General features: G+C 35.5%; 2 protein-coding genes across 3 annotated transcripts; both read left to right on the forward strand.

The window, feature by feature from the left end:
• Positions 1–5,922: 5,922 nt before the first annotated feature.
• On the forward strand, positions 5,923–7,144 carry LOC115983738. 2 transcript variants are annotated; one of them, XM_031106505.1, is made up of 3 exons: positions 5,923–6,002; positions 6,609–6,915; positions 7,014–7,144. In XM_031106505.1, exons 1-3 carry the CDS (start codon positions 5,982–5,984, stop codon positions 7,028–7,030), a joined length of 345 nt encoding a protein of 114 aa, XP_030962365.1. In that variant the 5' UTR covers positions 5,923–5,981; the 3' UTR covers positions 7,031–7,144. The 2 variants fall into 2 exon arrangements, with proteins under 2 accessions (XP_030962365.1, XP_030962364.1); XM_031106504.1 differs by having other exon boundaries at positions 6,609–7,144.
• Positions 7,145–8,052: 908 nt separating this feature from the next.
• Positions 8,053–8,532, forward strand: LOC115985873. Its single transcript, XM_031108769.1, has one exon. The coding sequence runs from the start codon at positions 8,053–8,055 to the stop codon at positions 8,530–8,532; it is 480 nt and encodes a 159-aa protein (XP_030964629.1).
• Positions 8,533–27,138: the final 18,606 nt, after the last annotated feature.

The following is a 27,138-nucleotide window of genomic DNA, read 5'->3' on the forward strand; positions in this document are numbered from 1 at the left end:
CCATTGCTTCTAATCTCAAACACAATGCAAACACACAAAGTAAGAAAGTAAACCAGACATTGCCAATGTTCTAGGGGTATGGCCCAGCAAGGTAAAGGAAAAGTAAACCAAACATAACCATACCCAAGGAACATAGCCTAAGCAAGGTAAAGGAGAGATAAAAACAAGCATCACTTACATCCCAAAGGTATAGCCCAACAAGGTACAGGAAATGTAAAACAAACAATGACAAACCCTAGGAATGTGGCCCAAGCAAGATACAAAGAAAGAAGCCCTAATCTAGATACAGGGTTCTAAAGAAAAGCCTCAAAGAGAATAAGAAAACCACTTGGGGAGGCTAAACCTCCTATCTACTGATCATTGCCCTTTTTGGGCTTGCTTCTTCTTGCTTGCATTCTTGCCCTTTTTAGCTTACATTTTGGAAGTTGCACCCTTGCTCCAAGCATGTACATGAAACAAGAAAAAAACCACAAAACCAGCAGACAAGCAAAAGAGATAACAAAGAAGCAAAGAAAGCACACAAAAGGGTAAACAAGGAAAGGGAGCACACAAAAGGGGCAGACAAACATGTTATCAAACAAGGAAACAAGAAAATGTGTTCTAAAAGGACAAATGTAGTTTTGGATTTGGTGTCCTTAGTTCCATTATATTGGAATATGGGTGACACATGAACCATCAAGCAAAGTTTCAAAAAAGGATTCAAGATCTCATGCACAAAAGACAGGTGTGAACCTGCACGAGATTATAGGTAGGAACTAAGCTTGATGACACAAACAAGCATATAAAGACACATGCATAAACAAGTAAACATGGATGCAAAGATGCAAACAAAAAAAGAGAGCCAAACAAGATGGCACAAAATAAGCATAGCAAGCACGAAGGAAGCAAAGCATTTTATCACACAAAGGGGAGAGTTAGACATGTTATAAGGCACATAGAAAGACTAACATGCAAAGCTAAGCAAAAGAGAGATAGGCAAGCAAGCCAAAGCCCAAGAAAGAGGCAAAATCAAGAGATATAAAGCTATAAAAGCACTAAGCATAGCATAGCATCCAAACAATTTTAAAGCACATAAACATGGCAAAGAGCACAAACCCGAAATTTAGACATATTCTAGCCCAAGAAGGCTAGGCCAACAACATCAAAGTAATAAAACATGTGAGAAAGCAAATAGACATGCTAGGGAATCTATAAACATGTTAGAAAGAAAAATAATGCGGGGGACATGCTAAAGGAAGTTTTAAAATATGCTTGAAAGGAAGATAAAATAAGAGATATACTAGGAAAAGCTATAAACATGTTAGAAAACAAGGTAAAGCAATAAAAAGGCTATGAAATTAAATGGGTGTAGATAGTAGCTAAAAAGCTACATCTACACCCCTAAACCTTAAGTCCAAGGTACCAAGACCAAGGAGAGAAAGATGAGAGCAAGAACACTATCTCTTGATTGTTGGGAAAAGTGAGAAATCAAAGGTTTTATTTGTGTGTTTTGGAGAGAATTTAGAGAGAAAGAACAAAAGAATATGCCTAGAAAGTGCTCCAAAATGCAAAATTTTTGTTTTTTGTTTTTTTTTTTTTTGCCATCTAGGGGCCTGGGTTGAAAATGCAACTATTTAGCTTCTAGCGGCCCTTAAAGGTGCACCAGGGTTGATTGCTGATATCAGCAATCCTGTCCTATTTCCGCCTACATATTTGAAGGTCTTCACAGACTTCGGTTGAGCTGATCATGGTGTCCTTGGAAAGGTCTTCACAAACGTGCTCGACATAGTTTTCAAGATATCTCAACTGTTTTAACTCCGATTTTGACCCATGAAAAGCTGTTGGAAAGGGAATTCAATAATCTTCGCAATGGCGTTAGTTCCAATTTGCTCCTATGATCATATCAAAATTAGGTTTTTTAGTGCCCAACAGTAAACCTTAGGTCAAACTTGGTCAAAGTTGACAAAAATCTTCAAATAGCTCGAGTTTAATGTTAGAACATGAAAAATGTAGCTTTAGCGTGATTTTGATTAACTTTGACTTTTGGTCAACTCAGGTTTATCTAGGACGTTTTGGTCAATCTGACCTAAATAGGCACTTTGAGTGCTTCGATGCTTGAACGGGTCATGCCACGTCAATCTAGATGTTCCTGTGGTCCCCTGGTGAGAAGTTAATATTTTTGTAATTTTCAAGGTCCGACACACAAATCGAGGATGAACAAAATACGGTATCTACACTTATCTTGAAAACTTTTTTCCTCTTTTTAAAAAAAATTCCTTTATTGAAAAAAAAATTTACATAAAATTTTTTGTTAAAAATTCTTCTCGAAAAATTTTCCTTGCAAAAATTTATTTTCATGAATTCTTTTCCTTTGCAAAAGATCTTTTTTTTTTTTTTGGAAATTCCTCTTCTAAAAAAATAACTATTTACCAAAGATTTTTTTTTTTTCCGGGAAAACTTTTCTTTTTTGCAGAAGATTTATATCTTTTCTTGAATTTTTTTCTTTTTGAAAATTTTCTTTTCAGTTAAAGCAAACAAAGATCAAACACATGCACTTGGGCTTCCCTATGAATTGGATCTTGGGTTGCACTATGTGTGGGTAAGCTTCTTAAAGCTAAAGGGATAGATCAATAGGTTACTCACAACTAGGTGGGCCATTATTTCAACCTTGGGCCTACATGGATTGTAATGGATTGGTGGAAAACCATTAATGTACTCAAAGCCCATCATAGGCAATGGCACATATTGTAAGTTGGTCGGATGAACTTCAAAAAGTCTTAGCCCTAGATGGAGCCTCCACTTTCCCACTCATCACCAACCATGGGAATGGGACAAAGAACCAAGTGAAAGTGTAGTCAAAATCATATTAAAAAAGCCTTTGTTAGGATTAGGAAATGGAACACATTGGAGTCAAACTTCTCCCAACCCAACGGAGTCGCCATTGTGGGTGCAAGCGCCTATCAAGAGTTTTGGTTCTCCTCATGGGAAGTATGCCTTGGTCTAGGGTGGACTATGGCAGAGAGTGTAAATGGAGTTGCCACCTGGATTAGGTCTAGGAACCATAAATGTAGCGCCTTTGTGGAATGACTGATCTTTATCAGAGCATGTGTCTGGAGTTTAGGTACGGGGATGGGAAGGTGTTAGGCACCCAAGCCCACCTAACCTATAGGTTGGCCTCTACTCATTGTGTTCCAAATCCAAATCCTAACAAAGGGTCCTCTAATATGTTAAAACAATGAGTAAAGGTCATTTGTCAACATTTTTTTCAAAGTGATTTGGGCACTTTTGAGTTGTGATTACTTCCAAACAATCAAAATAACTTCAATTACTTTTTGTAGACATGTTAAGCTCAACATTAGGATTGGGGACTAAAGTTTATTAACCGGGTACAAAATGAGGTGTCTACAATTATATCATTTTTTATTCTTACAAGTTTGTTACTTATTTAATGCTTCCAAAACCAAGCCTCTATTGATCTTGACCCTTGGATTCTTTTGGCTACATGGCTACATGATTAGTTGACTAGTTTTAATATCCTACAAGAGAAAAATTCAGGTAATGAGATTATTTCAGAGAAATCTTTTAAACTCACATATTTTTATGTGTAATTAAATATAAAATTGATGTGATATCACCTATCAAAACTAAGATAACATCAAAAAACTTAAGCAATTATCATAATCTTTTTGATAAAAGAAGGAAATGAGCTCGTGCAGGGATAGGGGAGTTTATGCTTCCTCTAAGTGGTTTAAATTCCTAAACCAAGAAGATGTAGATGTTACAATTTAATATTTTTGTAGAGTCCTATATATTTTCAATTTTTGTTATTTTCTTCATGTAATCTAGTTGGGTGCATGTTAGATAAGTGGAACAAAAATTCTCTATGGAAATTTTTGTGTTCCACTAATCAAAACTTGCCATGTGGTTTTTTTTTTTTTTTTCCTCTAATTCATTTTTAACTTTGGTTATTTCATAAGGAAAGTTAAATGAATACATAACAAATAGTGATTAATGAAGTATAAAATGAAACAATAAAAGTGGACTAAAAATTTGAATTGCCCATTGTAAACACAAATTTTCCAATTGTAGAAAATTAAACAATTGAAAAGAAATATGATTTGCAAATAATAAATTTGTATTGATGAATAATGAGTACAATCTCTATTTCAATTCTTTTACAAAAGAATACCCTCTGATTCTATCTTCATTGAACTTGACTTGAACGGGGAATCTTCTTGACTTTAGTTGAAAGATGGATTGAAGGTCTCCACAACAAATCTCTAGTTTTGAGCTTATTAGAGATTTATTGTTCTTCAAGTCTTTGAATATGAAGGCTTTTAGGTTGAAGTTCTTAGGGGTTTTAGAGGCTTGATCTGTTGAGCTTCAAGGATTTGAGGTTTGTTGAAGTTTATGGAGGCTTTTTCAGCTTAATTCCAATAGAACTTCAAAGAACTTATTTGAATGTTCTTCATGTGTTCTTGAGACAGTTTCTCCAGAGCTTTGACGTCTTGAAAGCTTGGTGTTGAAAATGAGAAGGGATGTCCTCTATTTATAGTGATTTTAGAGGATAAGCACCACACGAATTGATATACTTGAAAGTATGTAGTAGACTTTTGATTGGCCCAAATTCTTCTTAGAGCTAATTATCTTTATTTATCTATTTTGATAAATATCATATTTTGATAAAGATAATAATCAACAAAGATAAATAATTATCTCTATTTAATTTATTTAATAAAGATAATTATCTACCAATTTTGAATAGAAAATATATCTTTATTTTATTTATTATTTATTTTAATAAAGATAATTACCCATAAATTTTGAATAGGAAATTTATCTTTATCTTGTGGGCCAAATGTCACATGGCAAATTTTGATATGCCAATGTGATGCCAATTTGGATGACACATATCATCATTTGATTTAATTAATTTAATGATATTAATTCAGAATTTGCCATTAAATTCTGATGTGGCATTTTATAATTGGTTTAAAATTTTGCCTCCTACAAATGCCCCCTCGAGACTTGGACATGTCCACAATTTTGAGTGTGGAAAGTGGGCGAGTCTCGACTTGCATGGTGTTAAATTTTTGTATATATCATCGCAGGACCCGTACTTCTCTATTAGATCTAGACCATCACAATTTTTTTTTTTTTTTTTAAAATGCCCCAACTCGTAGCCTTGGGCTCTTCTGGAAAGACCCACCGACATAACAGGCATGTTTCACAAAGCATAGGAAACTTGTTTTGATATACATAATGCTTTGACTTATGTACGTAGGAAACTTCTAGTCATCAAGATCTTCTTCCCAATAGCTCCATGTGAACATTAATTACCGATATAGCTCTACGTGAACAGGGACATTGGATCATATCCTACCCAAGGTGGACTTCTTTTCACAGTCGAATTATGACTAGAGGACTTCTAATAGGATTAAGGGGACAACCTTAAACCGTCTAACATCAGCGGCCAAAGTCCAATTTGAATAAGGATTTGAACTCTTATATTTCAAAGAGTCCTACTTAAATTTGAACTTCAGTAGATAACAGTAAGCAGAAAACTTCTTTCTTATCGCAACTCAAGATTTCTTCTTCCATTTAAACTCTTCCTTCATACAAGAATTCTTCTTTATTTTGACTTCTTTTCCTGGTTAATCTAGTCTTGACTAGATGAGTTTTAGTTGCAATTAAACTCTCTCTAACCTGCACTATAAAAGGATAGCCGTAGCTGCACATAATTCACAATTTTTTTCATAGTGCGTAAGTTCGGAAATCATAAGCTTTTTCCTCTATAGAAGACGGATTGCAAAGAATATATTCTTTTCTTCTTCCTTAGTCAGATAACAAGGCATGATCTCTTCTCTTCCTTTTATAGCCTCGTGTATATTATTATTTTTTTTGTAAACCGTACTCATGACTCTTTTTCTTCTTGCAGCCTAACAATTTTCATTGTTTTTAAAGACCATCGCAATTGTGTCAAATTTTGCACAAGCTCGATTATGGAACTTTCTCTTCAAGAGGTGCATTCTCGTACTCAGTTTTTTTTATATATGCAATATTTTTTTTTGCATGTTGTGACTTTCTCTTGACATATATACTTGAGATGCAGGACTTGGGTTATCCATCTCTCTCAAGTGCGTAATTTTTTTTGAAAGAACTTGAGATGCGGGACTTGGGTTATCCATCTCTCTCAAGTATTAAGATTTGAAAGTACTCACTTGAGATGCGGGACTTGGGTTATCCATCTCTCTCAAGTGTGTAATTTTTTTTTTAAAGTACTTGAGATGCGGGACTTGGTTTATCCATCTCTCTCAAGAGATTTGAAAGTACTCACTTGAGATGCGGGACTTGGGTTATCCATCTCTCTCAAGTGTGTAATTCTTTTGAAGGTACTTGAGATGCGGGACTTGGTTTATCTATCTCTCTCAAGTACTAAGATTTGAAAGTACTCACTTGAGATGCGGGACTTGGGTTATCCATCTCTCTCAAGTGTGTAATCTTTTTCGAAGTACTTGAGATGCGGGACTTGGTTTATCCATCTCTCTCAAGTGTGTAATTTTTATTTATTTATTTTATATAGAAATAATTGTGAAAACTGATTTTTGCTTCTTTTCCTCTCTTTTTAGCGTGTTCAAGCCTTTTCCTTTGAAGATTCGTATATTGGCAACGAACCGGCCCTATTCGTTTATTCGGAGAAAGACAACAAGGAAGCGAAGCCTTCAACTCTAATCACCCGTCCTCCCATTATTGGAGAGTTTTCACCAAAATGGGATTGGGATATATGTCCACCTAACTTGCCACAATGGTCACAAGCTGCTCCCCAAAATGTTGATGCAAGTGCCACACTTCTACTCACTTCCCACCACATAAACATTGCGAGTACGAAACCATACTCATCTCTGGGGCGAGAAATAGTTGCGGGTCGAACAAACTGTGAGTATTCCTTCAACGTGAATGGAGGCTTTTTCAGCTTAATTCCAATAGAACTTCAAAGAACTTATTTGAATGTTCTTCGTGTGTTCTTGAGACAGTTTCTCCAGAGCTTTGACGTCTTGAAAACTTGGTGTTGAAAATGAGAAGGGATGTCCTCTATTTATAGTGATTTTAGAGGATAAGCTCCACTTCAAATTGATATACTTGAAAGTATGTAGTAGACTTTTGATTGGCCCAAATTCTTCTTAGAGCTAATTATCTTTATTTATCTATTTTGATAAATATTATATTTTGATAAAGATAATAATCAACAAAGATAAATAATTATCTCTATTTAATTTATTTAATAAAGATAATTATCTACCAATTTTGTATAGAAAATTTATCTTTATTTTATTTATTATTTACTTTAATGAAGATAATTACCCATAAATTTTGAATAGGAAATTTATCTTTATCTTGTGGGCCAAATGACACATGGAAAATTTTGATATGCCAATGTGATGCCAATTTGGATGACACATGTCATCATTTGATTTAATTAATTTAATGACATTAATTCAGAATTTGCCATTAAATTCTGATGTGGCATTTTATAATTGGCTTAAAATTTTGCCTCCTGCACCCATCTTGTTCAGAAATTGTTGATGTTCCATAAAAAATAAATAAAAAATTGATCTTCGATGGTAAAGTCTTAAAAAGGCCCATCAAAATCCTTTTCCCCTCCAATTTTAAAGTCCACTACAAATAGCTAACTTGTGTTGATAATCACATTGATGTTGAGTAATTATTTGAACTAAAATATGTCCAACTTGTCACTTCAATTTATTTTTTATTTTTTATTTTTTATTTTTTATTTAGGGGAAACTTGCCACTTCAATTTGTTCCTTAAAAAAGCAAAAAACACACCCAAAAATTTTGCTCTAATCAAGGTAAACCTCACAAACCAACCCCTCTTGTCCTTTCAATTCATAAAAAATAATAAATTTAAGGTGGTTTTTAGCCAAACGCTTCGCTGTAGAAAATGTTGACATAGCACTTCTCTTCTATAAATAGCCTTCTGAAAATTGTATAAATCACTTCTCAACCGTATCATAAGTTCAGAAAGCCTTGTAGTTATTAAATCTAACAAAAACCATGGTTTTCAAGGACTACACTTTTTCTCTTTATGTCTTTTTAGCGGTAGCCGTCATACTCTTTACTGGCCACATTCATGGCGCTGGCCTATGCGACAATTCTCCTAATAAGCAAGTCTGTTATTCAATTGTCTATAATCGGACTGTCCCTCGTGATGCCACGGTTGCAGCTTGTCACAAATTGGTTTACGAGACCAAAGATGCAAGGGTGGTGGCTCAAAGGCAAGGCAAGTCCCTCGAAATTGATTTATGCATAACCGAATTTAACCGTGCCCTTAATACTGTCAAACACGCCTTGACTGGCCTCGAGGCCCGTGACTATCTTACCGTGAAGGCCTACATCAACGGCACCCAGCTCAACTACGAGACTTGCGATTATTTCTACCAGCATTATGGCAAGATCAATCCCATTGCCAAAACTACTAAGCACTTAAAGGACATTGCTAGCGTCGGTGCGTATCTAGCAACTTTACTTAAATGAAAAAGAGCTTGTGAGCTGTATGTGAGTAAATAAAAGTGGTCTAAAGAAATTACTATAAAAAAAATTTTGGATTTTTTTTTTCTTTTTGATAAAAATTTATGGGGGAGGCCACCTTTGTTGTATTTGTGTCTTGTAGAGCTCTTTGTTGTGCCATTGTGATATGCAAAAATCTATTATTCTTAAACTTTTGAAAAAATAAATATCTTAACATTTATCTGTATAGAATAATATAGTACTAGCTTGGATTAGCTTTTCAAAAGATTTTTTGCTACTCTTTTCCTCATGATTCCTTTCCATTACCGTATAATAATACAAGCTTATACCTCTTGATGAGTCCAAAAAAATCATTAAGGTTGTCCATTAATATGGACGACTTTGCATCATGAGCAGATCAAAAAATGTAACCGCTCAAGCACATTCAACACATTCATGGCGACTGTTACTCATCAGTCTTAAACCCCCATCAATACGATAACCATTACATATGGATAATAATCACCTCCAATTATGTACAACAGTTATACAAATTACCTATAAAAGGGACAATCTGTCTCACTTGTGAAGGTATGTCAAAAATACTACAAAATGCTATTTATATACAAAATATATGGGCGGATAGTAGTAGGAGTGTGTAGCTAACCCGCCAACCCGCCAAAACCGACCCGACCCAACCCAACTCGTCGAGTTGGGTCGGTTTTTAGGGCTTGGTGGGTTGGGTTGGGTTCGGGTCATAAAATTCCAAACCAGACCCAACCCACCCATATATTTAAAATATATTATATAATTAATATATTTTTTTAAATAACCAGCTCTTCCTATCCTATATAAAAGCCAATTAGTTCACAATCCCTAGTAAATTACTATTGTTGTTTAGTCATTAGTATTGTTTGCCTTTAAGGAGTTACATTGATACTAATCTTTGGGTTTTTTTTGAATATATATATATATATATATAATTTTTTTTTTTGCTCAATTTAATAATACTAGTAATAAAAAAAATTGTCAAACCCGTGGGTTCAACCCAACCCAACCCGACCCATGTGGGTTGGGTTGGACTTATACGATGGGTTGGGTTGGGTTGAATTTTTTTTTTAACCCACCATGGTGGGTTGGGTCAAAAAATCCTCCTAATCCGACCCATGCACACCCCTAACAGATACTGACTCAAGCATTGGAGGCGCCCCCACCAGGGCTTACCCTAGTTGTCTCTTTGACCTGCTTTATTTCTTTTGTAGATCTCAAAAGCAGCTCTAAATTGGACAAGTGACTCAACTGACGAATTTTGGTTTCATCAGTTTGGCACTGTCTATGGGAAGTGATTAGCCATTAAACTCTTCCTACAACAAAGGGTCACTTAGTTCAAACTCATAGACAATGATGCAAGGGCCCATATCCAAGGTCTAAAGACCTCTACTCTCCAACTTAATAGAGAGATCACCAAGATGTCATTGATAATGAAATCAAAGCTAAGTGTGACTTGTGGCCGCAAGACTTGCCTGGGTCAGTCAATGGCGTAAGAGCCTCATGATCCAATCCATTACCTTCAAGGTATGAGACATAGAATCACTTGAGGGTCTACACCACGTATTGACAAAAAGAAACAAATTATGTAATTGGATTTGCGGTGAAGGAGTAATCAAAAGGCTTAGCCTTCTTTATTTCAAGATCCAATAAAGCAAATCCATTTGGTAATTTCATCTATGAAGGACAAAACCTCAAATTTTCCATCAAATTACCCAAAGGCGGCTCGTTGTAAGGCTCAGGCTGAACATGAGACAAACATAAACTTTGGAAGATCATAACAGGCCTCAACAACATGGCCTAACTCTTGGGTCTCGAGGTAAGATGAGTCATTTCTCATCCTGTTAAATGGTTTTATCACATGTTGTTAAATGGCCTAGAAGTCGAAAAACACAATAACCTTGTCCAATGCTTTATAAACATAAAAAGGAGTATACTCTATTAAATATCCTTTTGTTGAAAATATAGAGATGATTGTAGGTGGTCATGTAATTTTTGGCCACCCCCAAGTCAAATATGATGAAATAACCATAAGAGAACTTTCTATTCTTAGTTTCACCGGTTCCCCATTGTTGTAGTTTGCATGAAAGGTGGAAGTAGACTTCAATAGGACATGATTACCTTACCAAAATTATGATCTTAAATATATGCATTAAAAAATAAAAGGTAATGAATACCTTGATTGTCATAAGCTGCACACTTCAAAGAAGATTAGTGACTAGGAAGTCAAACTGGTCTATTTAAGGCCATTAAAGCCAAATATAATTATATATTATGGCCTAATTGATATCTTGATTATAGCCATAAAAAAGGTTTTACACCTTTACTACATTTCCTATTATAACACGAGGAGATCATTTGTGTCTCTTTATAGCATTAAATAATTGGTATATTGATAGCATCTTGGTTGATATTCACACAATATGCCATTAATTATTGCTTTCTATTTCACTACTTTCTCCAAATGCATCTCGTTAAGACAAAAAAAAAAAAAAAAAAAAAAAAAATGGAAGTGAAATTTCACTACCCTACCAGAGATAATAAATCTTAATTTTCGACATTAGAGAAAGTTGAAGCCAATTTTTTTTTTTTTTTTTTTTTTGTCTTACCGAAATTATATCATAATTTTAGAGTTTAGACGCCTAAGAGGCTAAAGTCAAATTTTACTGTCTTACCAAATTTACAAACACTAAATTTGGATATAGAAGAAAGTCCAATAAGCTCGGCCAAGCCTAATCAGAATTAGGTAGCTAGAAGCTGAGAATAATGAAAATTCTGAGTTTCTTCTACACATGCTTTTTGTAAAAACTATCATGTTAAGACTAAAAAATCCAAAATAAAGAAAGCTTTAGAAATAAAATGCAAGAATGGCCTATTCGGCCTTGCACAGATAATAATTTTCAAAGTGAATGTAATGTGGGTCTAAAATTCAATCATTACATAAACATGACAATTGTTAAAGCATAATTCATTTTAAAAAGTTATGAGATTTTGTATCTTGAAACGTTCCATCATAGAGGACAAAATATCTACTGTTCAAAATAGAGCATGAAAATTGTTCTATTTATACACAAATCCCATCACATAGTTTCATGAAAAATTTTGATAGGCCAAAAAACAAATTGACCCCTAGTGATTAATTAATTGATTAATTAACCAAGTTTATTAATTAATCAAATTAACATGCAAAGCGCGTGGTGGCACAAACAAATCACCAATTAAACTAACTGCAGTGGAAATTAAATTGACACGGTGATTTGTTTACGAATGGGGAAAACTAACATGATAAAAACCCCACCGAGTGATTTTAAGGTCACCACTCCCGAGAATCCATTATTATCAAAACAAGCGGTTACAAGTAAAGGAATCCTAGTACCTTATTCCAACCTACAGTTGAACCTTTACCCCAATACCTAATTGGACTTGTTCTATAGTGACAATCTCTCCTTGTAATGCACGGCTCCCAATACGTGACTAACCAATTGTGCGGATCCCAGTATGCGACTTCAATCACCAACTAGAGAAGGTTGTTGGCTGCAATGTTCTTCAGTTCATCCAGACAATGAAGATTGACAAAATGCTTGATCACAAACTCCTACGATGTACAAACACAACAGCTTCTTCACAAGAGGGCAAATTTTGTCTCTGATCACAATTTGCTTGAACAAATTTTGTTTAACACTTGTGCAACTTGTTCCACCTTTGACGACCCTTAAAATAATCCTTTTATATGTTTAGGGTTGTGAGAAAAGAAAGCCCAAACACATAATCACATATTGGAAGAAAACAGAATAGAAAAATCTATTTTTCTTAAACCTCGATAGATACCCTATCTGTCGAGCTATTGTCAAGCCACGGAGTTAGAACAACTCTTCAAGCTCGATAGATGGCTAGTTGTCGAGCTAACTATCGAGCTTCAATGAACTTGCACTTTTCAGCTTGAATCTTGGACAGACTTGCATGACTTTAAATTTGATCTTGAAACAAGGTTTCTTGAAGTATTAAACACATCCTAGATTTATCCAAATACAAGTAAAGTCCGTTTTGTCAAAGGATTAGCCAATTACATAAAATAGTGAAATATGTTCCTAACAAGTGAATTACATATATCCTTACAATCTCCCCCTTTGGCAATCTGTGACAAAATCACAACAAACAAATGAACATATGAGAGAAGTCATAAATCACTCAACTCCTATTCACTTGTTAAATACAATAAAATCTATCCTAACACAAACTCTTGAAAAAATTTGCAAGAAAAAAGTTTATGGCAAGTAGACTTTGACAACCTATATTTCTGGAACACTTTAAACAAAACTCATTAAGGCATCTTTGTGTGAAACAAAAATAATAGATTACATACAAGTAATAAGAAGCATGTGCATAAAGAGAGAAAAGAAACAACACATGTAAGCGTAGGTGAAAGAAACATACATCAACATATAAAAAAAAAAAAGTACAATGTATGTCAATAATGGTCACAAGACCCATGTACAAGATATAAATGTATTTAAAGTAGAGAAAAGAAAAATATACAAATAATCCTCACTACATCCCTCAGATATCAACACTCCCCCTAACAAAATGATCCTATACTAACTCTCCCCCTAAGAATGACTACTCTCATATCTAAAACTACTCCCCATTTTTGTCACGAGTAACAAAGGGTAAGAGTGTCAAGTAGACATCTCATTTGTACCAGAAAAGCTAGCATCTCCGTCATCATCATCCTCGAAAGCAGTAGCATCATCATCATCATCATCATCCTCATCCTTAGATGCCACTGGAGGAGGTGGAGGAGAAGCCATAGGACCAAAGCCATCCATGACCGCTTGCTGTCGTGCAATATGGCCAACACAAATGTTCACCTGATACAACTCAGTAAAGAGTGTATCAAGGTGAGCATCTATACGCTAAAGCTGTGTCATAATGTCTCCGAGAGTCACATCGCCCGTAAAAGATGATGGAGCGGATGTGGATGGAGCAGATCGGGATGGAATCGAACGGGAGGGAGGAGCTGCTAACCCAAACTACCTCGACCTAAACTGCACCTCGCTCCATTTAAAAGTAGCGGTGTCTATGGCACACATATAGGAAAAATGGTCGGACGCTGGAAAGGGAACAGAAAAATGGCGTAAGATCCTCGTGATAGCAGAAGGGAAGATGAGCTTATCACGGGACACCATATCCCTATAGACATCTAAGATAGAAAGAATAAAATGAAAAGGAAAATCTATAGTAAGATACTCAAGAAGGGACAACAAAAATCGAGCATGAGGCTCTGTAATAGAGTTATAGTAAGAAATAGGGTGAAGAACAAATGTCATAACCATTTTCAAAAACCAAGGGCCTTTTGCAAAGCCCAAATAGTAAGTGAACTGACGCTCACCCCAATTAGAAAGGCACTCATAGAAAGCAGATTTAAGCTCATCTTTGGAGACAGTCCTTAGACGCTTACAACTAAGGTAGTCAGGAAACTCTACCCTAGGGACACGGAGCACATCCATAACAATCTGCGGTGTGACAACAATGCGCATACCTCGAACACAAGTGATAAATTGAGATACTGAAAAATCAAATCCATGCATGTTGGAGTAAAACTCCTGGATCAACACGGATGGACATGTGACCGAGACGTCATATAGTGACTCCCAACCCCGACTGTGAATGACATCAGGTAGGTCAGTGTTGGCGAAGTCCGCTAGGATGACTTGGTGTTCAGAATGAATGCCTCGTCGAGAAAAGTTCTCCAAGAAAGCCTTTCGGGCATTCTCATCATGGAACCAAATAGATGAAGGAGTAGGATCAGACGAAGTGGATGCCCCAGAACGAAGAGGGTTCTGGGATGGAGTAGACTTGCGTTTAAGTGCCATAGACACAGACTAATATAAATACAAGAGAGAGACAATCAAAAAAGTCCCAACACAGTTCAAATATAGCAAATATATTGAAAAGAAAGAGCGTATGCATGGGAATGCATGAACATATGACATGCAATATAAAAAGGAACATGGGCTCAGCCCAATCCAATCCTACCAGCACACAATAAATTGCACACATCTAAATGCATGATAATACTGTTATAATGCTCATGTGATGCAATGCATGAGGTTTAAAGATTATTTAAGCAAAAACCCATCCCAAAATTTCAACAAAAACTCAACAATTTTGAAAAACCCAAAATTTTTTCAAAACCCTAAATCCTAGATCTAAATGCATGAAATGCATTAAGAATGAAAAGAAAATAGAGCATACCTAGTGTTTTGAAGCAAGGATTGTTCAAAAATCATGTGGGTTGAAGGTTTGGAGAGAGAAAAGAGTGTCTGGGAGGTGAAGAGATGGATCTGTCAAGAGAAAGATCAAGAAAAGTGAGAAACGGATCATGCTGAACATATATATAAGAGTTCAGTAAATCTCGACAGGTAGAGGTGTTGAGACAGGTGTCGAGCATAAAAGGCTTCAACAAATACAGCTGTCGAGGATTTGTTGAGGAACAATTCAATAGAAAAGATAATAAAGAGGCTCGATCGATCCACCAGCTGTCGAGAAGCTATCGAGGGTCCAAAAAGTTTGTCGATTGATCCACCTAGCTGTCGAGAAGCTATCGAGATTGTGATAAAAAGAAGTTGAAAAACTCAATAGATAGCCAGGTGTCGAAAAGCTGTCGAGATTGCTTAAAAACAGTTTTTCAAGAGGGGAAAAACACAGATATGAATGCAATCAAGCATGCAACTCAACCAATGATTCAATCAACATTAAAAACCCTCAAAATCATCTCTCAACAACAATTTTGAGCATATAGATCCCAAAAACACACATACATACTAAACAAGTCTAACAATTTTATATTTAAAAAATAAGTCAAGACAGTTAGTGAGCATACATTAACACATGTAAACCTTGTGATGACCAAATCACATTGTACCTGCACATGTATCAAGAGTAGCAAAGAATATTACGTGTTGTGTGTGGAAAACATTGCAAGATTGCATAAGTGTATACATGTTATGACAATTTGAGATATGAGAAAATCACTTTAACTCACACACAATCATAACTGTTTGATGGGAACTATCACCTTCGAGGTACATCCTATAACTCCCACATCTCTTAGTATACACGCTTGCAATCATATATAAAGCATTTTGTTCTTTTTGCTTTTATTTTTCTTTGCATATTTTTCTTTTAGGCAAATCATACATGGGCATATAAGAGATAGAAAAGAAATACTCAATTATGTTAAGCATTTGACATTCCAATTTTGCTATGCCGAAGCACACAAATGTCATTCATGATTGGTGGGCAACAGTGGTGAGATGGTTATTTATGCCTTTCTCTTACGATTTTCTAGTCCTTCCAGTCAAAAAAAGTGATACCAGTGTTAAGTACAAGAGATTACTTAATCTTACTCATCACAAACACGAGTCACAAAACTCACTTGCTTAGTTGTGCATAGAGATGCTCATCTAAACTACAAAAGATACAAAGTTTAGAAAACTTTATTTCAATTGCCATCTAAGGTACACAAGTACCAATGTACACAAAACACACATTGTTTTTATATTTTTCTGATTTTTTAATTTTTTTTATTTTTATATGGAAAAAAAATAAACAAAACTGAAAAAAAATAAACAAAAACATGTTAAGCAAAGCAAAGCATAAAACTAGATGCAGATGCATGAGGAAGAAGGAGGAGAGAAAGAGATCAATCCATGGAGATAACATCAATGTTTCGACGAAGGAATTCAAAATGTTTGTTGTCCAGAGGTTTGGTAAACAAGTCAGCCTTCTAATCATCGGTGTGAATAAACTCAAGAGTGAGTGTACCATCTTCGACAAGCTCCCTAATGAAGTAATGTCGAATCTCTATGTGTTTGGTTCGAGAATGTTGAACCGGATTCTTATAGATGTTAATGGCACTGGTATTTTCACAATAGATGGTGAGATGCTCTTGACAAATACCATAATCATGGAGGATTTTTTGCATCCATAAAAGTTGGGTGCAACAGCTACCGGTAGCGATGTACTCAGCTTCTATAATGGATAATGAGATGGAATTCTGCTTTTTGCTCATCCAGGAGACAAGATTATTACCCACATAAAAACAACCCCTCGAAGTACTCTTTCTATCATCTGCATTCCCAGCCCAATCAGCGTCAGAGTACCCAACTAAGACATCATTTGAGTCCTTGCTGTACCATACACCAAAATCAGCAGTGGTTTTGACATTGTTTATGATTCTTTTTAAAGCAGTCATATGAGACTCTTTGGGATTAGCCTGATATCTAGCACACGCTCGTACACTGTAACTAATATCAAGTCTACTAGCAGTAAGGTAAAGAAGACTACCTATCATGCTTCTATATAGAGATGAGTCAACACTTTTATCTAACATGTCAACAGTGAGTTTAACATTTGGGCTCATAAGGGTTCTGACAGAACTAGTAGATTCCAAACCAAACTTTTTCACAAGATTCTTAGCATATTTAGATTGATATAGGAATATACCTAAATCTTGTAGATGAATATGCAATCCAAGGAAGTGAGTCAGCTCTCCTATCATGCTCATCTCAAACTCGGCCTACATGAGTTTTGAGAAGTTATAAGCAAGTTCATCCTTAGTTGACCCAAAGATGATATCATCAACATAGACTTGAGCAACTATCAACTCGCCATCTTCCCTTTTGATGAAGAGGGTTTGATCAGCTTTTCCTCTTATGAACCCATGTGACACCAAGTATTGTGTGAGCCGATCATATCAAGCTCTAGAGGCTTGCTTCAACCCATAAAGTGCCTTTTTGAGGTACAACACATGATTCGGAAAGTGTGGATCAATGAATCCTTTTGATTGAGCCACATAGACATCCTCTTTGAGTAGTCCATTCAAGAAAGCAGTTTTTAAATCCATCTGGTAGAGCTTGAATTTTAATTGACATGCAAGGGCTAGGAGAATTTTGATGGACTCCATACGGGCAACTGGGGCAAATGTTTCATCATAGTCTACTCCTTCCATTTGTGAGTATCCTTGAGCTACAAGCCGAGCCTTATTGTGGATCACATTGACCTCCTCATCAGTCTTATTGCGGAATATCCATTTTGTACTGATGATGTGCTCACCCTCTAGTCTAGGTACTAGAGTCCACACATCATTCCTCTAAAACTGAAGTAGTTCATCATGCATTGCTTTGACCCAACTTTCATCCTGAAAAGCTTCCTCAACTTTAGTGGGTTCAACCTATGACAAATAACAAGAATAAGACACAAAGTTAGCAACACATTTATCGACTATACGTTTCCTTAATGTGAGTTCGTTCATGTTTCCCACAATAACTTCTAGTGGATGATTTAATTTAATCTTGGAGGATGGTCCTTTCTCCTCATGGGATTCGAAATTTGGTGAAGTGGGTATGTCAGCAGAATCTTCCACAACACTAGGAGTACTGGGAGATGCAGGTTCTTGTTCAACAATTTCTTGAACTTTCTTAGGCTCAGGAGGAAGAATTTCATTAGGGAATTCCTTAATACCTTTCTCAGAACCATAATCTGAAGACTCATCAATAACAACATTCACTGTCTCCATTACCTTCATAGTTCTTTTGTTATATACTCGATAAGCCTTGCTTGTAGAGGAGTAGCCCAGAAATATTCCTTCATCACTCTGGGAGTCAAACTTTCCCACATTCTCTCTATCCTTGAGGATGAAACAAGTACTTCCAAAGATTCTGAAATACTTCACATTCGGCTTCCTTCCTTTCCATAACTCATATGGAGTCTTTTTGGTACCGGATCTGAAGTACACCCTATTAACCGTATGACATGCAGTGTTAATGACTTCTCCCAACAAGTTTCTAGCTATATCCTTACTGTGCAACATGGCTCTGGCCATCTCTTGAATAACCCTGTTCTTTCTTTCTACTACACCATTCTACTGAGGAGTAATAGGAGTAAAGAATTCTTGAGATATACCTAATTTTGTGCAAAAGGACTCCATATACAAGTTCTCGAATTCTTTACCATAGTCACTTCAAATTCGATTAATCAGGCTTTTTTCATTTTGCAGTCTTGTGCACAAAGCTTCAATGTGCTCAGGAGCATCAGACTTGGATCGTAGGAGAATGACCCAAGTGTACCTAGTGAAGTCATCTACCACCACCATGATGTATTTGTTACAACCAAGAGACTCGATTCTAGTTGGACCCATAAGATCCAAATGTAAAAGCTCCAATGGTCTAGATGTAGCTGATGTCTAAGTACCCGGATGCTTAGCTTTCATCTATTTCCTAAGCTGACATGGACCACACACCACATTGCTTATTCTACTAAGCTTTGGTATCCCCAAGACTGATTCATACTTAGATACAATAGAAAGATGTTTGTAACTAGCATGTCCTATCTGTTGATGCCATAGATCTTCATTTGGCAAACGAATCTATTGCACACAATATCAGCATCAGGAACCAATCCATAACAGTTGTCTAGAGTGTGAACGCCACTTATGAGTTTCTTTCCAAACTCATCCATGACAAGACACTTTCCTTTTGAGAATAGCACCATGAAGTCTTGATCACATATTTGACTTATGCTCAATAGGTTCACCCTCAGACCTTCTACATATAGAACATTTGCAATGTCTAGCAGTCCAGGTAGAGAGATAATTCCCTTTCCTTTAATCTATGATTTGCTCCCATCACCAAAAGTGACATTGCCAACTTTCTTAGACTCAAAAACCTTGAAGAGAGATCGGTCTCCAGTCATGTGTCTCAAGCAACCACTGTCAAGGTACCACAAAGATGTGTCCATAACTTTAAATGTAGACTTCATCATAAAAGACACTTTGTGCTTAGATGACAGATCAGTAGGAATGGTGCTTTCTCTCATGTGCCTTTTACGAGCTAAACCTTTAACTTTCACTCTTCTTAGACGAACTGCTTTGCACATTTTCATTCTGAGACAGTCTAGTTTCTTCTTCGAGCATGTGCACATATACATGCCCAGAAACACAGTTTTAAAGTAGGAACAAAAAAACAATCAAACAAAACCTAGCATGCTTCCAATACAAAACTGAACAACCTAAACTAACAACAATGATATCAAAGATTAAAAAAACAAACAAACAAACAAAATCTATTCCTAAACATGCATTGGATCTAACAACAAACAAAAGCAACTCTTAACACATCAAAATATGTTCATAAATATATCCAATCATTTAACTCTCCAATCAAAATATGCTGAGACACAACAAATCAAAACCAAAAAAAATCAAATCATATTTCTAAGCATGTATAACACATAAATAAATTAAAAACAACAAGAACACAAGTTATGAAAACCCAAATTAAGGAAAAGTCCTAGGGAGAGACTTACCTTACTTATGGATCACAACTTAGTTTCTGCTTGAATGAACACTAGAGAAAGGTTTTAAAAATGTGCTAATATATGTGTGTTCAGAGTATTAAAAGAAAGAAAGAGTTTTTGGAAGAGTGTAGGTGAAGAATCAACTCTCTTTAGCTAGGGTTTGAGTTTGGAGGCATAACTAGAGTTTTTAGACTCATTTAGAGGGTTTTGAACGTTCCAAATGGTCTAGGGGCCAGGTCCTCTCAGAGAGGGAGGCTTTGGGCCCCAAAAAAAATGAAGTCCTGGGCTTCTGGAAAGCAGCATGAGCATGCATGCATGATTCATGCATACGCATGCATCCCCCAAAACTCTAATCTAACAGCACTAATGACCCAAATTCAAACGGTCATAACTTACTTAACTTAGTTCAAATTAGGCAAAATTCTTTTCTCAAATTAAAGCCAAGGATGTGTAATTTCCAATGAAATAAACCACACTTAAAAATTCTTTAGAATTAAAAGTTATGGGCAAACTACTGAATAAAGGTCATTTTTCAGCATCGTTTTCAAAGTGATTTGAGTACTTTTGAGTCGTGAATACTTTCAAACTATCAAAATAAATTCAATTACCTTTTGTAGATATGTAAAGCTCATCATTAGGACCGGGGACTAAAGTTTATTGACCAGGTACAAAATGAAGTGTCTTTAGATACCCCTAACCTACAGGTGCGATTTCCCCTTTTGACTGACCCGCACATCAATTGTGGAGGGGTGGGAATTTGTCTACACAAACTGCGATGCACCATACTAGCATAGTATAGTTAGTTTGATTATGTAACCCTAGAGGTAAAATGAAACATAAAAATTGACTCATCGAGGTGAACTCAACAAAATAAAAAATAACCCTAGATGTAGATATGGTAGATGACCTTGATAGCAAAATATTTATCTTAGGGTACTTATCTACTTTTGCATGGGGATCTGTCTCATGGCAGTCTAAGCTATAAAAGTGTGTTACTGAGCAAGAACACTATGTACCATGCACACATGAAGCACATTAATGTGAGTGCTATTGACAAAGACAAATTGTTGAGAAACAGTAGATGAAATTAAAGACAAGTCACACAAATGAAAATTCAACTGACATGTTGACTAAGGTTATAACTAAAGAAAAGTTTGAGCTTTGTGCTGGGTTAGCTAATATGGATTCTAATGGATGAATTGGGTTAAAGATTTCCTCTCTTGATAGGTTGGAGGGGATCACCTAACCTGTCTAGCCCATACTTGACACTAGCATGAAAAGCTCCTTATTATCTTGTTGTTAGAGTACTCACATTAGAAGGTGTATAATAGATAAATGTACCAAATTTTTACATATTTTTGTCCAAAAACTAACCATATCAGAGAAGAAAAAATTGTGTAAATATGTATTGTTGCTACAGTAATGATGTAAATTTATATTAGCACTATTCATTTTGCATTTAGTTTTTAATTTTTTTTTATGGATCGCAAGGATGAAGGAAGAGAGTAGATGATAGTTGTTGTGTGTGTGAAGTAAGAGAAATATTTTTTTAAAAAAAACAATCAAGAAATACTGATATTTTAATGAAATATAGTGTAAAATAGATAGTTTGATGTGAGTGTTTTGAAAAGTAAGTATGTAAAATGGAAAATGTAGATTCTTATGCAAAAATAGATATTTATGGACCCATAAGCTAGCAAAGTTAGCTTTTAAATTTTTTTTTATTAGTTTAGTGTGTGGAGCACAACAAGTTGGCTGAAGAAAAATATAAAGGGAGTGCTAATATAAAATGGTTTGACATTGTTCGTTGAAATAGTAGGACTCTAGTTGGCAATAAAATTTTGTACTTTAAATTTTTTTTCACTAAAAAATTACTACTATTTTTTTCCTCTCTTTCTTTTTATTTACACCATATTATTTTCGTCTTTAAACTTTACCGTAAACTTTCCAAATCCTCTATCATTTATTGTAAACTATGATACTAAAATGATAATGCAAAATAATGAATCAATCTAGTTTGGTCCAATAAGATAGAATTATTTTTATTTGTTTTTTTATAAGCAATAAAAAAGAATCCTAAGAATTTTTAAATTTTTATTTCAAAAAAAAAAAAAAAAGAGAGAGAGTGGAAAAAGAAGAAGATAAGGATAAGAAGTTAAAAAAGCAATTAATGCTTAAATTGAAATAAGGGAAAAGGGGAATTTGAATTCAAATGGGGGAATGTGTGTTTGTGTGATGGGAAGTTTGTATTTACCTAGAGGTTGTGATTATTTTAAAATTTAAAATTTGAAGAGGTAAGCTAAATTTTAGAAAAATGAGGTGAGTTTTGTATTTTAATTGTATGCAGAATTTCTAAATGAATCTTATACCCCCACTTATTTATTTGATTGAAATGGTATTACCTAAATATTAGGGGTGGTTTAGAGAATTTAGATAACAAGTAACTAATTTCCGTCATTTTAATATAAAGAATTTTAACTTATGGCGTTCGCTTTTGATGATAGCTCTTTATTATTAGACCAAGACAACAATCGGTTTTTGATATAGGCGGGGATTGAATCCTAGATCTCTTATTCAACTATCAAAGACTTTACCAATTAAGCTAACTGAAACCCACTCCTATTTTCTTAATATATTGAGTTATAATAAAAATTATCTCACTAGTGGATGTTTTGCTAACACATAAGTTTTATTTATGAAATTGAATTAATGATTGATTTATTGTCTTTCTCATGTTTATTAATTAATGGTTGGTGAATTTCCTGGTATTTATGGAGCGAGTTTGATATTTGTTAAGGGCATTTTGGTCAAATAACACGAAATGGGCTTGAGGCCCACAAAATTCTTCACAAATATAAACCCCAAAAGTAGCCGACTTTCATGCCAATCCATGGCCTATTTGAAATGGCCAAGCCAGCAAATGAATTGGGAGTGTGGCCTGTGGCCTCAAGCTTTAATTAAAATGAATGGCCACATTAATCCGTTGCAAATTTGATTTAAGAGGGCCCATTTTGATGCCAACCCCTGGCCTTCTATAACCAACCAAACCAGAACAAAATTGTACTGGTCTGGGCCCATGGATGAGGCCTAATTGAGCACCATTAAGTCAAGTGAAGAAAGATAAAGTAAAGGTCACCAAATTCATAAATGAGAAGTAATACTTATACACGGACACATATTTGAAATTGTGTCAAAATTATCATTTTACAATTATAACTGAAATTCAAAATATGATTTCAATTGTCGTGTACGAGTCACAGTGTGTAACAATAATTAGTGTTCAAAAATAAACCCTTTGAACAAAGGGGGTGATCAGGAGGTATGGAATGGTGGGTAGAAGAGTAATTTTGTATTGACGTTGGGCTCATCTAAGGTTCCTCTCTTGGGGCTTGGAACACTTGAAGGACCCTAGAGCCCATAAACAATGATGCGTGCACAGCCCAAGTATGCATGGGAATTTTGGTATATCTACTTATCCAAAGTCATTACCCCACGCTTATCCTCACATGCAATAAAAGGATTCCAATTCAATCAAGCATTAAATGATGATGGTCCTAAATCCCCAAAGTCAGCTTGTCACTCTTAAAGATTTTTGGTCTTCAATGAGCTAATGGTAAGCAAGTTATTAGAAAACAAAGAAGAATAAGAAATTGATGAATTCTCTATATTTTGAATTGAATAAAATAATGGTTACAGTGCTCTATATATACACACGGGTAAATGGAAAAGAAGGAACTAAAAGAACTAACTAAATAACTAATTACCCTCCAAAACTAACTAACAGAGCTAACAACCTGTCATGCTGACACGTGTTGATTACATGCCAAGTACTAAAACTATATACAATAATACAAAGCTACATGTCGTATAGAACTAACTCTACTCACTATGTAGCATTTTGACACTCTGCAACTGATCTTGATTTGCTTTCTTTACACTCCCCCTCAAGAGAAAGTACGGAATGCACTTTCAACACATTCATCTTGGATAGCAGATTGTGAAATTGATGTGCACTAAGTGCCTTTGTTAGCATATCATCAAGCTGTGATTGAGTCCTAATGTGTAGCAACCTTATTACTCCTTGAACCATTTTGTCTCTCACAACATGGCAGTCAATCTCTATGTGTTTTGTGCGCTTGTGGAACACTAGATTGGCTACAATGTGGAGAGCAGACTGACTATCACTGAATAGTAAAGTAGCCTTGGAGTGATCAACTTGTATATCTCTTAGCAAACTAAGAATCCACACAATCTCGCACACTGCTACTGCCATAGAACGATACTCAGCTTCTGCAGATGACCTACTTATTGTGTTCTGTTTCTTAGAATTCCAAGAAACTAATGAATCTCCCAAGAACATGCAGTAACTAGTTACTAACCTCCTCGTATCAAGGCAAGTAGCCCAATTTGAATCAGCAAAGCCTTTAAGATGTAATTCAGATGCACTTGAGAATAATCACCTTTGTCTTGGACTACCTTTGAGGTATTGCAACACCCTATTTGCTGCAACTTGATGTGGTTTCCGAGGTTTTGACATAAATTGACTCAATTTATGAATAGAAAAGGTTATATTGGGTCTTGTGATTGTAAGATACAAGAGCCTGCCCACCAATCTTCTATAAGAGCTTGGATTTGTCAACAATTCACCTTGGTACATCACTTCAAATTGTGTTCCATGGGGGTTTTGGCTGGTTTAAGACCCAGCAAACCTACATCATTTATCAATTCCAAAGTATATTTTCTTTGACATAAATGGATCTAGCTATTTCAAGCCCAAGGAAAAACTTCAAATCTCCAAGGTCTTTTAGTTTAAACTGCTGATCTAGAAGAATCTTCAGTTCTGCCACAGACTTAAGATTATCACTTTCAATCAAAATGACATCTACATACACCAATAAAGCAATGAAAGACCCTGGTGTTTTCTTGGTGAACAAAGAATAATCTGCCTTAGATTGTCTGAATCCCAACCTTAATAAAGTAGCAGAAAACTTTGCAAACCATTGTTGTGAGGCTTGCTTAAGGCCATAGAGAGACTTTTGTAATTTGCAAACTACCTCCCCCTTGCTGTGGAAGCCCGGTGGTAAAGTCATAAATACTTCCTCATGCAAGCCACCATGCAAGAAAGCATTATTGACATCAAGTTGGGAAAGAGACCACCCTTTCACAGCAGCAACAGCCAACAAACACTTCACAAAGACAAGCTTTGCAACAAGAGAAATGATTTCTATATAATCAAGGCCCTCCTTTTGAGTATAACCCTTGGCAACCAACCTAGCTTTGAACCTCTCCATAGTACCATCAGCTTTATACTTCACCTTATACACCCATTTACAGCCTATGGCCCTTTTACTAGGGGGCAAAGGCTGAAGGGACCAAGTATTATTAGCCTCTAAGGCCTTAATCTGATTAGCCATAGCCTCCCTCCATTAAGGATCAAGAACAACCTGATCATAATGTTTTGGTTCAACTATAGAAGAAATGGCATTGCAAAAATGGCTATGGTTGGAAGAAAGGTTAGCATAGGAAGAAGATGAAGCAAGTGGAGCTATAGTAGATACCTGATTGCAGTGATAAGCTTGTAAATAAGTTGGTTTAGAAGTAGTCCTAGTGGATTTCCTAATAGGATTTCTAAGAGGAGGAGCTGGCACAACTGGCTTAGCATTAGACATAGTAGCAGGCAAAATTGCTGGCTCAACAATAGGCTCAGGAATTGACTCAATAGTTGGCTCAACAAACACAGGAGTTAAAGGAACATCAGAAGTTGAAGCTAATGCAGGCATGATAGGAGAAGAAGATTGACCAGAACCAAGAAAAGAACAAGGCTCAAAAAGGAAAGGATTAGTGGTAGGAGGAGACTGAGATGGAATAGAAGGAGAAGAAGATTTAGAAAGGAAAGGAAAAGTAAACTCATGAAAAATGACATCTCTAGAGATGAAAATGCATCTAGACTTTAAATCTATAAGTTTATACCCTTTGATGTTATAAGGGTAACCAATAAAATCACATTCTCTAACACTAGGATCAAACTTAGGTCTATGGGCAGCAATGGTTGAAGCAAAGCACAAACAGCCAAAAGACCTAAGAAAAGAGTAAGATGGAGGTTTGTGATAGAGAAGCTTAAAGGGGGTTTTATTATGTAAAACAGAAGAGGGAAGCCTATTGATTAAGAAAACTACAGTTAAAATACATTCACCCCAATATGATATAGGGAAATTAGACTGAATCTTTAAAGCTCTAGCAATTGAAAGTATATGTTGATGCTTTCTCTCCACAATACAAACATTAAACTGAGTCTTAACCATTGCATGAGAAGAAAGAAGGATTGGTCTGACATCAGATTTAGATTTCAGAAGAAATACCCAAGTAGAACGAGTGGCATCATCAAAAATGGTTAAAAAATATCTATAACCATCATGAGTAACAATAGAATAGGGACCCCATACATCAATATGAATAAGATCAAAAGGAAACTTGGAAATTTCATTATGAGTAGGAAATGGTAATCTTTTCTATTTAGCCAAGGGGCAAATAGTACAAATGTCATCACAAGATTGTGAAAAAGAAGGTAAAGCATCTTTAATGGGTAACAATTTATTAAAAGAGGGATGGCCTAACCTAGAATGCCACAACTTTGACATATCAACAACAGAATTGACAATAGGAATAGATTTGATTGGAGACAAATACTGAGACAATGAGGGGTGCTTGGATGAAGAAGAACTCAGCTTTCTCTGCAACAAATACAGACCATGATGCATCTCACCCACTCCAATCGTCCTCCAGCAGGTAAGGTCTTGAATGAAATAGAATTGAGATAGAAAAACAAGACAAGCCAATTTTTTTGTCCTTTTTTTTTTTTTAATATAAAAATTATGTTTAAGCTCTTCCAAATGGAACAGATCCTTTCCATTTTATGTTTTGAAGCAAATTACTATGGGGCTTTTCAAGGGCACTCATTAGCATTTACTAACTTATCAAAGGGAGAAAAGAGATTATGACCTCCTTACCACTTACCAGAGCACTTTGAAGATTTCTTATTATCTTGTCTAGAAAAATGAGGCCTTTCATTTTCCTCTTTTCCACGAAGAAGCTTTCTTTCTTAAAATTAAAGGCTTACAAAGTAAAAAACATAGTTCAACCAAATAAATAAATATTTTAATCCCAAGGTATGATGAAACTATTGCAAAGATCTATACACTTATATTTCTTAAAGAATTCAGTAAGTTG

This window comes from Quercus lobata, chromosome 4 (genome assembly GCF_001633185.2).
Source record: "Quercus lobata isolate SW786 chromosome 4, ValleyOak3.0 Primary Assembly, whole genome shotgun sequence".
In the NCBI taxonomy this organism is placed as follows: Eukaryota; Viridiplantae; Streptophyta; class Magnoliopsida; order Fagales; family Fagaceae; genus Quercus; species Quercus lobata.